The 14460-nt window shown below is 64.4% G+C and overlaps 1 protein-coding gene across 1 annotated transcript; it reads right to left on the bottom strand.

The window, feature by feature from the left end:
• Positions 1-2330: 2330 nt before the first annotated feature.
• LOC308187015 (integrin alpha-D-like) lies at positions 2331-14426 on the bottom strand. Its single transcript, XM_080609170.1, has 13 exons — positions 14371-14426; positions 13498-13600; positions 12020-12114; positions 10979-11043; positions 8793-8895; positions 7925-8055; positions 7700-7851; positions 6383-6536; positions 4303-4453; positions 4153-4226; positions 3937-4066; positions 2740-2891; positions 2331-2663 (listed from the first exon to the last, which is right to left on the bottom strand). Exons 1-13 carry the CDS (start codon positions 14405-14407, stop codon positions 2364-2366), a joined length of 1647 nt encoding a protein of 548 aa, XP_080465296.1. The 5' UTR covers positions 14408-14426; the 3' UTR covers positions 2331-2363.
• Positions 14427-14460: the final 34 nt, after the last annotated feature.

Below are 14460 nucleotides of genomic sequence, written 5' to 3'. Positions count from 1 at the left end.
GGTGGATTTGGGGTCAGGCTGGTGGATTTGGGGTCGGGTTGGGTTGATTTGAGGTTGGGTTCGTCTTTTTGGGGTTGGGTTGGTCGATTTGGGGTCAGGTTGGGTTGATTTGGGGTTGATTTGGGGTCGGGTTGGGGTCGGGTTGGGGTCGGGTTGGGGTCGGTTTGGGTTGGGTTGATTTGGGGTTGATTTGGGGTTGGGTTGGTCAATTTGGGGTTAATTTGGGGTCGATTTGGGGTCGGGTTGGGTTGGGTCGATTTGGGGTTGATTTGGGGTTGGGCTGGTCGATTTGGGGTCGATTTGGGGTCAGGTTGGTTGATTTGGAGTCGGGTTGGGTTGATTTGGGGTTGATTTGGGGTCGGGTTGGTGGATTTGGGGTCGGGTTGGTGGATTTGGGGTCGGGTTGGTGGATTTGGGGTTGGGTTGGGTTGATTTGGGGTTGATTTGGGGCCGGGCTGGTGGATTTGGGGCCGGGCTGGTGGATTTGGGGCCGGGCTGGTCGATGTGGGGTCGGGCTGGTCGATGTGGGGTCGATTTGGGGTTGGGTTGGTCAATTTGGGGTCGATTTGGGGTCGATTTGGGGCCGGGTTGGTCGATTTGGGGCCGGGTTGGTTTGGGTTGATTTGGGGTTGATTTGGGGTTGGGTTGGGTTGGTCGATTTGGGGTTGATCTGGGGTCGATTTGGGGTCGGGGTGGTGGATTTGGGGTCGGGGTGGTGGATTTGGGGTCGGGGTGGTGGATTTGGGGTCGGGGTGGTCGATTTGGGGTCGGGTTGGTCGATTTGGGGTCGATTTGGGGTCGATTTGGGGTTGGGTTGGGTTGGGTTGATTTGGGGTCGGGTTGGGTTGGGTTGATTTGGGGTCGGGTTGGTGGATTTGGGGTCGATTAGGGTCGGGTTGGTCGATTTGGGGTTGGGTTGGTGGGTTTGGGGTCGGGGTGGTCAATTTGGGGTCGGGGTGGTGGATTTGGGGTCGGGTTGGTGGATTTGGGGTCGGGTTGGGTTGATTTGGGGTTGATTTGGGGCCGGGCTGGTCGATTTGGGGTTGGGTTGGTGGATTTGGGGTCGGGCTGGTCGATTTGGGGTCAATTTGGGGTTGGGTTGGTCAATTTGGGGTCGATTTGGGGTCGGGTTGGGGTTGGGTTGGGTTGGGTTGATTTGGGGTCAATTTGGGGTCGAGTTGGGTCGATTTGGGGTCGGGTTGGTGGATTTGGGGTCAGGGTGGTCGATTTGGGGTCGGGTTGGGTTGATTTGAGGTTGGGTTCGTCTTTTTGGGGTTGGGTTGGTCGATTTGGGGTCAGGTTGGGTTGATTTGGGGTTGATTTGGGGTCGGGTTGGGGTCGGGTTGGGGTCGGGTTGGGGTCGGTTTGGGTTGGGTTGATTTGGGGTTGATTTGGGGTTGGGTTGGTCAATTTGGGGTTAATTTGGGGTCGATTTGGGGTCGGGTTGGGTTGGGTCGATTTGGGGTTGATTTGGGGTTGGGCTGGTCGATTTGGGGTCGATTTGGGGTCAGGTTGGTTGATTTGGAGTCGGGTTGGGTTGATTTGGGGTTGATTTGGGGTCGGGTTGGTGGATTTGGGGTCGGGTTGGTGGATTTGGGGTCGGGTTGGTGGATTTGGGGTTGGGTTGGGTTGATTTGGGGTTGATTTGGGGCCGGGCTGGTGGATTTGGGGCCGGGCTGGTGGATTTGGGGCCGGGCTGGTCGATGTGGGGTCGGGCTGGTCGATGTGGGGTCGATTTGGGGTTGGGTTGGTCAATTTGGGGTCGATTTGGGGTCGATTTGGGGCCGGGTTGGTCGATTTGGGGCCGGGTTGGTTTGGGTTGATTTGGGGTTGATTTGGGGTTGGGTTGGGTTGGTCGATTTGGGGTTGATCTGGGGTCGATTTGGGGTCGGGGTGGTGGATTTGGGGTCGGGGTGGTGGATTTGGGGTCGGGGTGGTGGATTTGGGGTCGGGGTGGTCGATTTGGGGTCGGGTTGGTCGATTTGGGGTCGATTTGGGGTCGATTTGGGGTTGGGTTGGGTTGGGTTGATTTGGGGTCGGGTTGGGTTGGGTTGATTTGGGGTCGGGTTGGTGGATTTGGGGTCGATTAGGGTCGGGTTGGTCGATTTGGGGTTGGGTTGGTGGGTTTGGGGTCGGGGTGGTCAATTTGGGGTCGGGGTGGTGGATTTGGGGTCGGGTTGGTGGATTTGGGGTCGGGTTGGGTTGATTTGGGGTTGATTTGGGGCCGGGCTGGTCGATTTGGGGTTGGGTTGGTGGATTTGGGGTCGGGCTGGTCGATTTGGGGTCAATTTGGGGTTGGGTTGGTCAATTTGGGGTCGATTTGGGGTCGGGTTGGGGTTGGGTTGGGTTGGGTTGATTTGGGGTCAATTTGGGGTCGAGTTGGGTCGATTTGGGGTCGGGTTGGTGGATTTGGGGTCAGGGTGGTCGATTTGGGGTCGGGTCGGGTTGGGTCGATCTGGGGCGGCTTTGGGGCGGCTTTGGGGCCGCTTTGGGGCCGGGCGGGGCCGTGCCGCGCCCCCTACCTCCGGCGGCAGCCCGCAGACGACCACGCGCCCCCCGCTGCCGTCCCCGTAGAACATGGGGGCCCCCACCAGCAGCGCCTTCGCCGAGCCGTCCCCCCGGGGGGCCAGGGCGCACAGGGACGCCCCGAAGTAGGAGCCCACCTGCGGGCAGCGGGGTCAGCGGGGTGGGGTGGGGGTCACCGGGGGTCTCCCCCCCCCTGAGGCCCCCCCCCTTTACCTGCTGCCCCACGGCGTCGGCCAGGAGCTCCCAGGTGTCCGTGGGGCCGTGGCGGAGGCCGAAGAGGAGGAGGCGGCCGACGTGGCCGTAGCGGGGGGCTCCCAGCGCCAGCGCCCGGCTGCCCCCCAGGGACAGGGACTCGGCCGCGTAGCCTGGGCACGGCGGGGTCAGGGGGGGCGTCCCCAAGCCCCCAAGACCCCCATGGGGACCCCAAAGCCCCCAAGACCCCCATGGGGACACCAAGACCCCCAAGACCCCCACGAGGACCCCAAGCCCCTCAAAACCCCCATAGGGACACCAACACCCCCAAGCCCCCCACGAGAACCCCAAGACCCCCAAAACCCCCATGGGGACACCGACATCCCCAAGACCCCCATGGGGACACCAATGCCCCAAAGACCACCATGGGGACAGTGACGTCCCCAAGACCCCCCCTGGGGACACCAAGACCCCCCCCCTGACCCCGACGCCCCCAAGCCCCCCACGAGGACCCCAAGACCCCCAAGACCCCCATGGGGACCCCAAAGCCCCCAAGACCCCCATGGGGACACCAAGACCCTCATGGGGACCCTGACACCCCCAAGACCCCCATGGGGACACCAAGACCCCCATGGGGACACCAAAGCCCCCAAGACCCCCATGGGGACACCAAGACCCCCATAGGGACACCAAGACCCCCAAGACCCCTATGGGGACACCAAGACCCCCATAGGGACACCAACACCCCCAAGACCCCCATGGGGACCCCAAGACCCTCATGGGGACCCCAACGCCCCCAAGACCCCCACAGGGATACCGACACCCCCAAGACCCCCACGAGGACCCCAAGACCCCCAAGACCCCCACTGGGACACTGACACCCCCAAGACCCCCATAGGGACACCGACGTCCCCAAGACCCCCCCGGTGACCCCAAACTCCCCACGGTGACCCTGACACCCCCAAGACCCCCCATGGGGACACCAAGACCCCCAAGACCCCCATGGGGACCCCAACATCCCCAAGACCCCCACGGGGACACCGACATCCCCAAGCCCTCCCCCAGTGACCCCAAGACCCCCCCGGTGACCCCGACGCCCCCAAGACCCCCACGGGGACACCGACGGCCCCAAGCCCCCCCCGGTGACCCCAAGACCCCCCCGGTGACCCCGACTCCCCCAAGCCCCCCCCCCCATAGGACCCCCCCCCCGCCCCTCACCCAGGTAGGCGTCGCTCATGTCCCCGGCGCCTCGGGAGGCGTTGACGAAGGTGGGCTTCCCACCGGGGCCGTAGACGAAGACCCCTCCGGACCAGTCGTAGGCGCCCACCGCTCCCAGTACGGGCCCCTCCTGCACCAGTACGGACCGGGAGGGGACCGGTTGGGGGGGGGGAGGGGCGGGGGGCGGGGGGGCGCGGGGCGGGCGGGGACACTCACGGGGGTGAGCAGGGCGCTGAAGCCCTCCTGGGCCATCTCCAGCTGGAAGGAGCTGCCGAGGGCGGACTGGGTGCCTGGGGGGGGGGGCACCCAAGGGTGACGGTTGGTTTTGGGGTCCCCCCCCCAACCCCCGAAGCCCCCCCCGGGTACCCTCGATGGCAAAGATCTTCTCCTGCAGCTGGTTCTGGATGCCGTGCAGGGCGTCGAAGTTGTCCACGCGGAAGACGTGGTCCTCGGGGGGCGCCGAGGCGATGGCGTGGAGCTCGGCCACGGCGTCGGGCTGCCGGAAGGCGTCGCCCACCTGCAGGCGGGGGGTGGGTGGGGGTGGGTGGGGGTGGGGTTGGGGGGGGTGAGGGGGGTGGGGGGGGAGAGGTTTGGGGGTGGGGGGGGCGGAGGGAGATGGTTTGGGGTGGGGGGGGGGGTTCGGAGGTGGGTTAGAAGTTTTGGGGTGGGTGGAGGGAGGGGCAGGTGGGCGGGGACGTTCTGGGGGTGTTCTAGAACATCTGGGAGCGGTTGGGTGGGTGGATGGAGACGTTTTGGGATGGGTGGGGATGTTCTGGAGGTGTTCTAGAACATCTGGGAGAGGTTGGGTGGGTGGTTGGAGACGTTTTGGAGATGTTCTAGAACATCTGGCAGTGGTTGGGTGGGTGGGTGAGGTGTTTTGGGGTGGGTGGGGATGTTCTGGAGGTGTTCTAGAACATCTGGGAGGGGTTGGGTGGGTGGGTGAGATGTTTTGGGATGGGTGGGGATGTTCTAGAACATCTGGGAGTGGTTGGATGGACGGATGGAGATGTTTTGGGATGGATGGAGAGGTTCTGGAGATGTTCTAGAACATCTGGGAGTGGTTGGAGGGATGGACGGATGGAGAAGTTTTGGGATGGATGGATGGAGAGGTTTTGGGATCTTTTGGGATCTTTGGGGATCTTTTGGGATGTTTTGGGATCTTTTGGGATGTTTGGGGACCTTTTGGGACCTTTGGGGATCTTTCAGGACATTTTGGGATCTTTTGAGATCTTTTGGGATGTTTGGGGATGTTTTGGGATGGATGGAGATGCTTTGGGATGGATGGATGGAGATCCTTTGGGATCTTTGGGGATCTTTTGGGATCTTTGGGGATCTTTTGGGTTGTTTTGGGATGGATGGAGATGTCTTGGGATGGATGGATGGAGATATTTTGGGATCTTTTGGGACGTTCTGGGATGGGCGGAGCTGCTGGGGACGGCTTTAGGGATGGAGACATTTTGGGATGGACGGATGGAGATGTTTTGGGATCTTTTGGGATCTTTGGGGACGTTTGGGGATGTTTTGGGATGGATGGATGGATGGAGATATTTGGGGATCTTTTGGGATTTTTTGGGATGTTTTGGGATGCTTTGAGATCTTTTGGGATCTTTGGGGATCTTTTGGGATGGATGGAGATGTTTGGGGATGGATGGATGGAGATCTTTTGGGATTTTTTGGGATTTTTTTGGGATCTTTTGTTTTTTGGGGGGATCTTCGGCGATCTTTGGGGACCTTTCGGGACGTTTTGGGGCGGACGGAGCTGCTGGGGACGGCTTTATGGATGGAGACGTTTCGGGATGGACGGATGGAGAGGTTTTGGGATGTTTTGGGATCTTTTGGGATCTTTGGGGATGTTTTGGGGTCTTTTGAAATCTTTTGGGATGTTTTGGGATTTTTGGGGATCTTTGGGGATCTTTGGGGCTCTTTTGGGATTTTGGGGGATCTTTGGGGCTCTTTTGTGATGTTTGGGGATCATTTGGGATCTTTGTTTTTTTGGGGGGTTCTTTTGGAATCTTTGGGGATCTTTGGGGATCTTTGGGGGCTCTTTTGGGATTTTGGGGGATCTTTGGGGCTCTTTTGGGATGTTTGGGGATCATTTGGGATCTTTGGTTTTTTGGGGGGTTCTTTTGGAATCTTTGGGGATCTTTGGGGGCTCTTTTGGGATCTTTGGGGCTCTTTGGGGACCTTTTGGGATGTTTGGGGATCTTTTGGGATCTTTGGTTTTTTTGGGGGGGGATCTTTTGGAATCTCTGGGGCTCTTTTGGGCTCTTTTGGGGCTCTTTTGGGGCTCTTTGGGGACATTTTGGGATCTTTCGGGGACCTTTCGGGACGTTTTGGGGACGGACGGAGCCCCTGGGGACGCCTTTAGGGCCGGAGACCCCTCCCAACCCCCCCCAGCCCCCACCCCCACCCCCACCCCCACCCCCGCCCCGCCCCCGCCCCTCACCCCGATGGCGTAGCGGATGACCCCGGCGCGCTCCGCCTCGGGGAGGACGTGGCGGTACTCCAGCGGGTCGCCGTACTTCCGGCCGTCCGTCACCACGATCAGGATCCTGCTGGCCCCCGCCCGGCTCCCCCGCCCGGGCCCGAACACCTCCGTCCTACCGCGGGGACCATCGTCACCCTCGGGTGCCGCCACGTCACCCTGGGGTCCCACCACATCACCCTTGGGTCCCACCACGTCACCCTGGGGATCCACCACATCACCCTGGGGTCCCACCACGTCACCCCGAGGTCCCACCACATCACCCTTGGGGCCACCACGTCATGATGGGGTCCCACCACGTCACCCTGGGGTGCCACCATGCATCCCTTGGGGCCACCACGTATCCCTTGGGGCCACCACATCATGATGGGATCCCACCATGTCACCCTGGGGTCCCACCACGTCACCCTGGGCTCCCACCACATCACCCTTGGGGCCACCACATCACCCTGGGGTCCCAGCACATCATCCTGGGATCCCACCACATATCCCTTGGGGCCACCACGTCACTCTTGGGTGCCACCACGTCACCCTTGGGGCCACCACGTCACAATGGGGTCCCACCACGTGTTCCTTGGGGCAACTACGTCACGATGGGGTCCCACCACGTCACCCTTGGGGCCACCACGTCACCCTGGGGTCCCACCACGTGTTCCTTGGGGCAACTACGTCACCCTGGGGTCCCACCACATCACCCTTGGGGCCACCATGTCATGATGGCGTCCCACCACGTCACCCTGGGGTCCCACCATGTCACCCTGGGGTCCCACCACGTCATGATGGGGTCCCACCACATCACCCCAGGGTCCCACCACGTCACCCTGGGGTCCCACCACGTATCCCTTGGGACCACCCCATCACCCTCCGGTGCCACCCCATCACCCTTGGGGCCACCACATCACCCTGGGGTCCCACCACGTCATGATGGGGTCCCACCACGTGTTCCTTGGGGCAACTACGTCACCCTGGGGATCCACCACGTCACCCTTGGGGCCACCACGTCACCCTCGGGTGCCACCCTGTCACCCCGGGGTCCCACCCCGTCACCCCGGGGTCCCACCATCACCCTGGGGTCCCACCACGTCATGATGCCGTCCCACCACGTCACCCTGGGGTCCCCCACGTATCCCTTGGGCCACCCCATCACCCTCGGGTGCCACCCCATCACCCTTGGGTGCCACCACGTCACCCCGGGCTCCCGCCACGTGCCCCTCGGGTGCCACCCCGTCACCCCGGGGTGCCACCCCGTCGCCCCGGGGTGCCGCCGCGGGGACCCACAGCACGGTGCGGATGGCGCTGGCCGTCTGCGTGGTCCCTTTGCTCTGCCGCACGCCGCGGACCTCGGCCTCGCGCCCGGCCGGCGTCAGGCGCTCGAAGGCGGCGAAGTCGAAGTGGAGCCGGGAGTCGGTGGAGAACTGCACCAGGGCGAACTTCGGGGCGGGGGGGTGTTAGGGGGCACCCATGGGTGCTGGGGTGGGGGTGGGGGTTGGGGGGGGGACCTACGCGGGCGTCGGTGGCCTGGAAGCGGCGCAGGACGTGGACGACGAAGTCCTTCATGCGCTCGAAGTCGCCGGGGGTGACGCTGCCGGAGCCGTCCACCAGGAAGACGATGTCGGAGGCCGGCGTGGGGCAGGCTGGGGGGGGAGGGGGTTATGGGGTGGGTTATGGGGTGAGGGAGGGGGTTATGGGGTGAGGGGGTGGGGTATGGGGTGAGGGGGGGGGTTATGGGGTGAGGGAGGGGGTTATGGGGTGAGGGGGTGGGGTATGGGGTGAGGGGGGGGGTTATGGGGTGAGGGGGTGGGGTATGGGGTGAGGGAGGGGGTTATGGGGTGAGGGGGTGGGGTATGGGGTGAGGGGGGGGGTTATGGGGTGAGGGAGGGGGTTATGGGGTGAGGGGGTGGAGTATGGGGTGAGGGGGGGGTTATGGGGTGAGGGGGGGGTTATGGGGTGTGGGGGGGTTATGGGGTGGGGTATGGGGTGAGGGGGGGGTTATGGGGTGAGGGGGGGGGTTATGGGGTGTGGGGGGGGTTATGGGGTGAGGGGGTGGGGTATGGGGTGAGGGAGGGGGTTATGGGGTGTGGGGGGTAGGATATGGGGCCGGGGGGGTGGGATATGGGGCGGGGTATCGGGTGAGGGGGGGGGTTATGGGGTGAGGGGGGGGGTATGGGGTGGAGGGGAGGGATATGGGGCAGGAGGGGGGGTATGGGGCAGGAGGGGTGGGGGGGTCACCCCCGCCCCACAGGCCCCCCCCTGCCCCATATGGGGTCCCCCCTCGCCCCACAGCCCCCCCTGCCCCATATAGGGTCACCCCCGCCCCACAGCCCCCCCCCCCGCCCCATACGGGGTCGCCCCCCCCCCCCCCGCCCCGTACCTGGCCGGGCGGCCGGCAGGGCGCTGCCCGGGGGCAGGAGGACGCAGAGCCCCGGCAGCTCCTCCAGCTCCCCGCACGTCCGGCGCGCCTTGGGGCTGCACGCCTGCGGCCCCCCCGCACCCCAAAAAGGCCCCGGTGGGTCCCAGTACGGCCCAGTAGGGCCCAGTAGGGCCCAGGAGGGCCCAGCAGGGCCCAGGAGGGCCCAGTAGGCCCCAGTAGGCCCCAATAGACCCCAATAGATCCCAGAAGATCCCACAGACCCCAGTAGGCCCCAGTAGGACCCAGTAGGCCCCAGTAGGCCCCAATAGACCCCAATAGCTCCCAGTAGATCCCATAGACCCCAGTAGGTCCCAGTAGGCCCCGTAGTTCCCAATAGACCCCAATAGACCCCAGAAGACCCCATAGACCCCAGTAGGGCCCAGTAGGGCCCAGTAGACCCCAGCAGGACCCAGTAGGCTCCAGTAGGCCCCAGTAGGCCCCAGCAGGACCCAGTAGGCCCCAGCAGGCCCCAGTAGGCCCCAATAGACCCCAATAGACCCCAGAAGACCCCATAGACCCCAGTAGGGCCCAGTAGACCCCAGCAGGACCCAGTAGGCTCCAGTAGGCCCCAGTAGGCCCCAGCAGGACCCAGTAGGCTCCAGTAGGCCCCAGTAGGCCCCAATAGACCCCAATAGACCCCAGAAGACCCCATAGACCCCAGTAGGGCCCAGTAGGGCCCAGTAGACCCCAGCAGGACCCAGTAGGGCCCAGTAGGCCCCAGCAGGACCCAGTAGGGCCCAGTAGGGCCCAGGAGGGCCCAGTAGGCCCCAGGAGGGCCCAATAGGCTCCAGGAGGGCCCAGTAGGCCGCAGTAGGACCCAGTAGGCCCCAATACACCCCAATAGATCCCAGAAGATCCCATAGACCCCAGTAGGGCCCAGTAGGCCCCAGTAGGCCCCAGTAGGCCCCAATAGACCCCAATAGATCCCAGAAGATCCCATAGACCCCAGTAGGCCCCAGTAGGGCCCAGTAGGCCCCAATAGATCCCAATAGATGCCATAGACCCCACTAGGGCCCAGTAGGGCCCAGTAGGACCCAGCAGGCCCCAGTAGGCCCCAGTAGGCCCCAGTAGGCCCCAGTACGACCCAGTAGGGCCCAGTAGGCCCCAGTACGACCCAGTAGGGCCCAGTAGGCCCCAGTAGGCCCCAATAGGCCCCAATAGATCCCAGTAGATCCCATAGACCCCAGTAGGTCCCAGTAGGCCCCAGTAGTTCCCAATAGACCCCAATAGACCCCAGAAGACCCCATAGACCCCAGTAGGGCCCAGTAGGACCCAGCAGGACCCAGAAGGGCCCAGTAGGCTCCAGTAGGCCCCAGTAGGCCCCAATAGACCCCAATAGATCCCAGAAGATCCCATAGACCCCAGTAGGGCCCAGTAGGACCCAATAAGCCCCAGGAGGCCCCAGAAGGGCCCAGTAGGACCCAGCAGGACCCAGTAGGCCCCAATAGATCCCAGAAGATCCCATAGACCCTGGTAGGCCTCAGTAGGCCCCAGTAGGTCCCAGTAGGCCCCAGCAGGACCCCGTAGGCCCCACAGACCCCATAGACCCCATAGATCCCCCCATAGATCTCACAGACCCCACAGACCCCCCCCTCCAGACCCCACAGACCGCATAGAACCCCCAATGACCCCATAGAACCCCCCATAGACCCCAGAGACCCCCTCCCATAGACCCCATGGACCCCATAGACCACCCCATGACCCCACAGACCCCACAGACCCCATAGACCACCCCATGACCCCACAGACCCCACAGACCCCATAGACCACCCCATGACCCCACAGACCCCATAGACCCCCCCCAAATGACCCCATAGACCCCCCCCCCACAGACCCCAAGACCCTACAGCCGGCCCCCCAGACCCCATAGACCCCACAGACCCCACAGACCCCCCCAAATGACCCCACAGACCCCCCCCATAGACCCCATAGACCCCAAAGGACCCCACAGACCCCCACAGACCCCATAGACCCCCCCAGACCCCCCAGACCCCCCCTCAGACCCCATAGACCCCCCCCCCCCCAGACCCCCAGACCCCACAGCCGGCCCCAATGACCCCATAGACCCCATAGACCCCATAGACCCCCCAAATGACCCCATAGACCCCCCCCCCCCCCCCGACCCCATAAGACCCCCGGGCACCCACCAGCAGCTGGGAGCCGTCAGCGGCCACGGAGAGGCCGAGAGCCACAGGAGCCACATCGGGGGGCGCTGTGGGGCAGGGACCCACACTTATGGGGCAGCCCCATAACCCCCCCCCTCCTGCCCCACACTTATGGGGCAGCCCCACACCCCCCCTCCTGCCCCACACTTATGGGGCTGCCCCATAACCCCCCCTCCTGCCCCATAACCCCCCCCCACCCCACACTTATGGGGCTGCCCCATAACCCCCCCCTCCTGCCCCACACTTATGGGGCTGCCCCATAACCCCCCCTCCTGCCCCACACTTATGGGCTGCCCCACAACCCCCCCTCCTGCCCCACACTTATGGGGCAGCCCCATAACCCCCCCTCCTGCCCCACACTTATGGTGCTGCCCCATAACCCCCCCTCCTGCCCCACACTTATGGGGCTGCCCCACAACCCCCCCCTCCTGCCCCACACTTATGGGGCTGCCCCATAACCCCCCCTCCTGCCCCATAACCCCCCCTCCTGCCCCACACTTATGGGGCTGCCCCACAACCCCCCCCTCCTGCCCCACACTTATGGGGCTGCCCCACAACCCCCCCTCCTGCCCCACACTTATGGGACAGCCCCATAACCCCCCATCCTGCCCCACACTTATGGGGCTGCCCCATAACCCCCCATCCTGCCCCACACTTATGGGGCTGCCCCATAACCCCCCCTCCTGCCCCACACTTATGGGGCTGCCCCATAACCCCCCCCTCCTGCCCCATAACCCCCCCTCCTGCCCCACACTTATGGGGCTGCCCCACAACCCCCCCCTCCTGCCCCACACTTATGGGGCAGCCCCATAACCCCCCCCCTGCCCCACACTTATGGGGCAGCCCCATAACCCCCCCCTGCCCCACACTTATGGGGCAGCCCCATAACCCCCCCCCCTGCCCCACACTTATGGGGCTGCCCCATAACCCCCCCTCCTGCCCCACAACCCCCCCTCCTGCCCCATAACCCCCCCCGCCCCATAACCCCCCCCCCGCCCCCACACTTATGGGGCAGCCCCATACCGGTGACGGGGACGTCCCGGCAGCTCCCGGCCCCATAGCGGCACTCGAAGACCCGGCCCCGGCCCCCCAGGTCCAGGGGGGCCCCCACCAGCACCCTGCGGGGGGGGGGCAGAGATGTGGGGCTCAGTGGGGCTGCCCCATAGATTCCGGGGGACGCCCCATAGATCCCGTGAACCCCCCCAAAACCCCATGGGGCGCCCCATAGATTCCGTGGGGCACCCCATAGATGCCGTGGGGCGCCCCATAGATCCCATCAACCCCCCCCAAAACCCCATAGGGCACCCCATAAATCCCGTGAACCCCCCCAAAAACCCCATGGGGCACCCCATAGATTCCGTGGGGCGCCCCATAGATCCCATGAACCCCCCCAAAACCCCATGGGGCGCCCCATAGATTCTGTGGGGCACCCCATAGATCCTGTGGGGCACCCCATAGATTCCGTGGGGCGCCCCATAGATCCCATCAGCCCCCCCAAAAACCCCATGGGGCCCCCCAAAACCCCATGGGGCGCCCCATAGATTCTGTGGGGCACCCCAAAAACCCCATGGGGCACCCCATAGATTCAGTGGGGCGCCCCATAGATCCCATCAACCCCCCCAAAAACCCCATGGGGCCCCCCATAGCTGCCGTGGGGCACCCCATAGATCCCGTAGGGCACCCCATAGATTCTGGGGGGCGCCCCATAGATCCCATGAACCCCCCCAAAAACCCCATGGGGCCCCCCCATAACCCCCTTAGGGCACCCCATAAATCCCATGAACCCCCCCAAAACTCCATGGGGCGCCCCATAGATGCCTTGGGGCGCCCCATAGATCCCGTGGGGCGCCCCATAGATCCATCAACCCCCCAAAAACCCCATGGGGCCCCCCCAAAACCCCATGGGGCGCCCCATAGATTCTGTGGGGCACCCCAAAAAACCCCATGGGGCACCCCATAGATCCCATTAGCCCCCCCAAAAACCCCATGGGGCGCCCCATAGATTCCGTGAACCCCCCCAAAACCCCATGGGGCCCCCCAAAACCCCATGGGGCGCCCCATAGAATCCGTGGGGCACCCCATAGATCCCGTGGGGCGCCCCATAGATCCCATCAGCCCCCCCAAAACCCCATGGGACCCCCCAAAACCCCATGGGGCGCCCCATAGATGCCGTGGGGCGCCCCATAGATTCCGTGAACCCCCCCAAAAACCCCATGGGTCGCCCCATAGATCCCATCAGCCCCCCCAAAAACCCCATAGGGCCCCCCATAGATCCCATGAACCCCCAAAACCCCATGGGGTGCCCCATAGATTCTGTGGGGCACCCCACAGATCCCATGAACCCCCCCAAAAACCCCATGGGGCCCCCCCATAACCCCCTTAGGGCACCCCATAAATCCCATGAACCCCCCCAAAACCCCCATGGGGCGCCCCATAGAATCCGTGGGTCACCCCATAGCTGCCGTGGGGCGCCCCATAGATCCGGGGGGGCCGCTCCCTACCCGCCGCCCGCCTGGGCCACGCTGTGCCCGAAGGAGCCGGGGGGACCCCGAAAAGTCGTCGCCGAGGCCTCGTCCAGGGGGGTGCCGGGGGCGGGGGGCAGCGCTGCGGGGGGGTGGGGGGGCGGGGGGGGGGACCCTCGTTAAGCCCCCCCCCACCCCCTTCTCCAGCCCCACAAGTTGTGGGGCAGCCCCCGTGAGCCCCCCAAAACCCACAAAACCCCCAAAATCCCCCCCAAACTTCCCCAACCCCCCCATATCCCCCATAACCCCCCCAAAAACCCCCCAAACCCCCCCAAAATCCCCATAACCCCCCCATATCCCCCATAACCTCCCCCAAAACCCCCCCAAACCCCCCCCAAATCCCCCCAAAATCCCCCCAAAACCCCCATAACCCCACCCAACCCCCCCCAAAATCCCCATAACCCCCCCCATATCCCCCAAAAGCCCCCCAGAACCCCCCCAAACCTCCCCCCAAATCCCCCAAAACTCCCCCAAATCCCCCATAACCCCCCCAAAACCCCCCCAAACCCCCCCAACCCCCCAAATCCCCCATAATCCCCCCAAAAACCCCCCAAATCCCCCATAACCCCCCAAAGCCCCCCAAATCCCCCCAAAACCCCCAAACCCCCCCAAAACCCCCCAACCGCCCCCCCCATATCCACCCCCATCCCCGCCCCACATCCCCCCCCCACCCCAAAATTTTGGGGACCCCCCCCCACCCCCCATCGCCCCCCCCAAATATCTGGGACCCCCCCCCCCTTGACCCCTCCCCCCCACGGTACCCCCAAATTTTGGGGACCCCCCCCCAATATTTCTTCCCCCCTCCCCATCCCCCGAAGTCCCGTTTTTGGCCTTTTTCCCCCCAAAAATCACCTGCGCCGAGGGCAGCGAGCAGCACCCATGGGTGCATGGCGGGAAGGAGAAGTGGGGGGAGGGGGGGGGGGGGAGGGGCGTGGGGGGGGG

Source organism: Anser brachyrhynchus, assembly GCF_964034855.1.
Source record: "Anser brachyrhynchus genome assembly, contig: SCAFFOLD_716, whole genome shotgun sequence".
NCBI classification, from domain to species: Eukaryota; Metazoa; Chordata; class Aves; order Anseriformes; family Anatidae; genus Anser; species Anser brachyrhynchus.
This window is presented reverse-complemented; position numbering and strand designations above follow the sequence as displayed.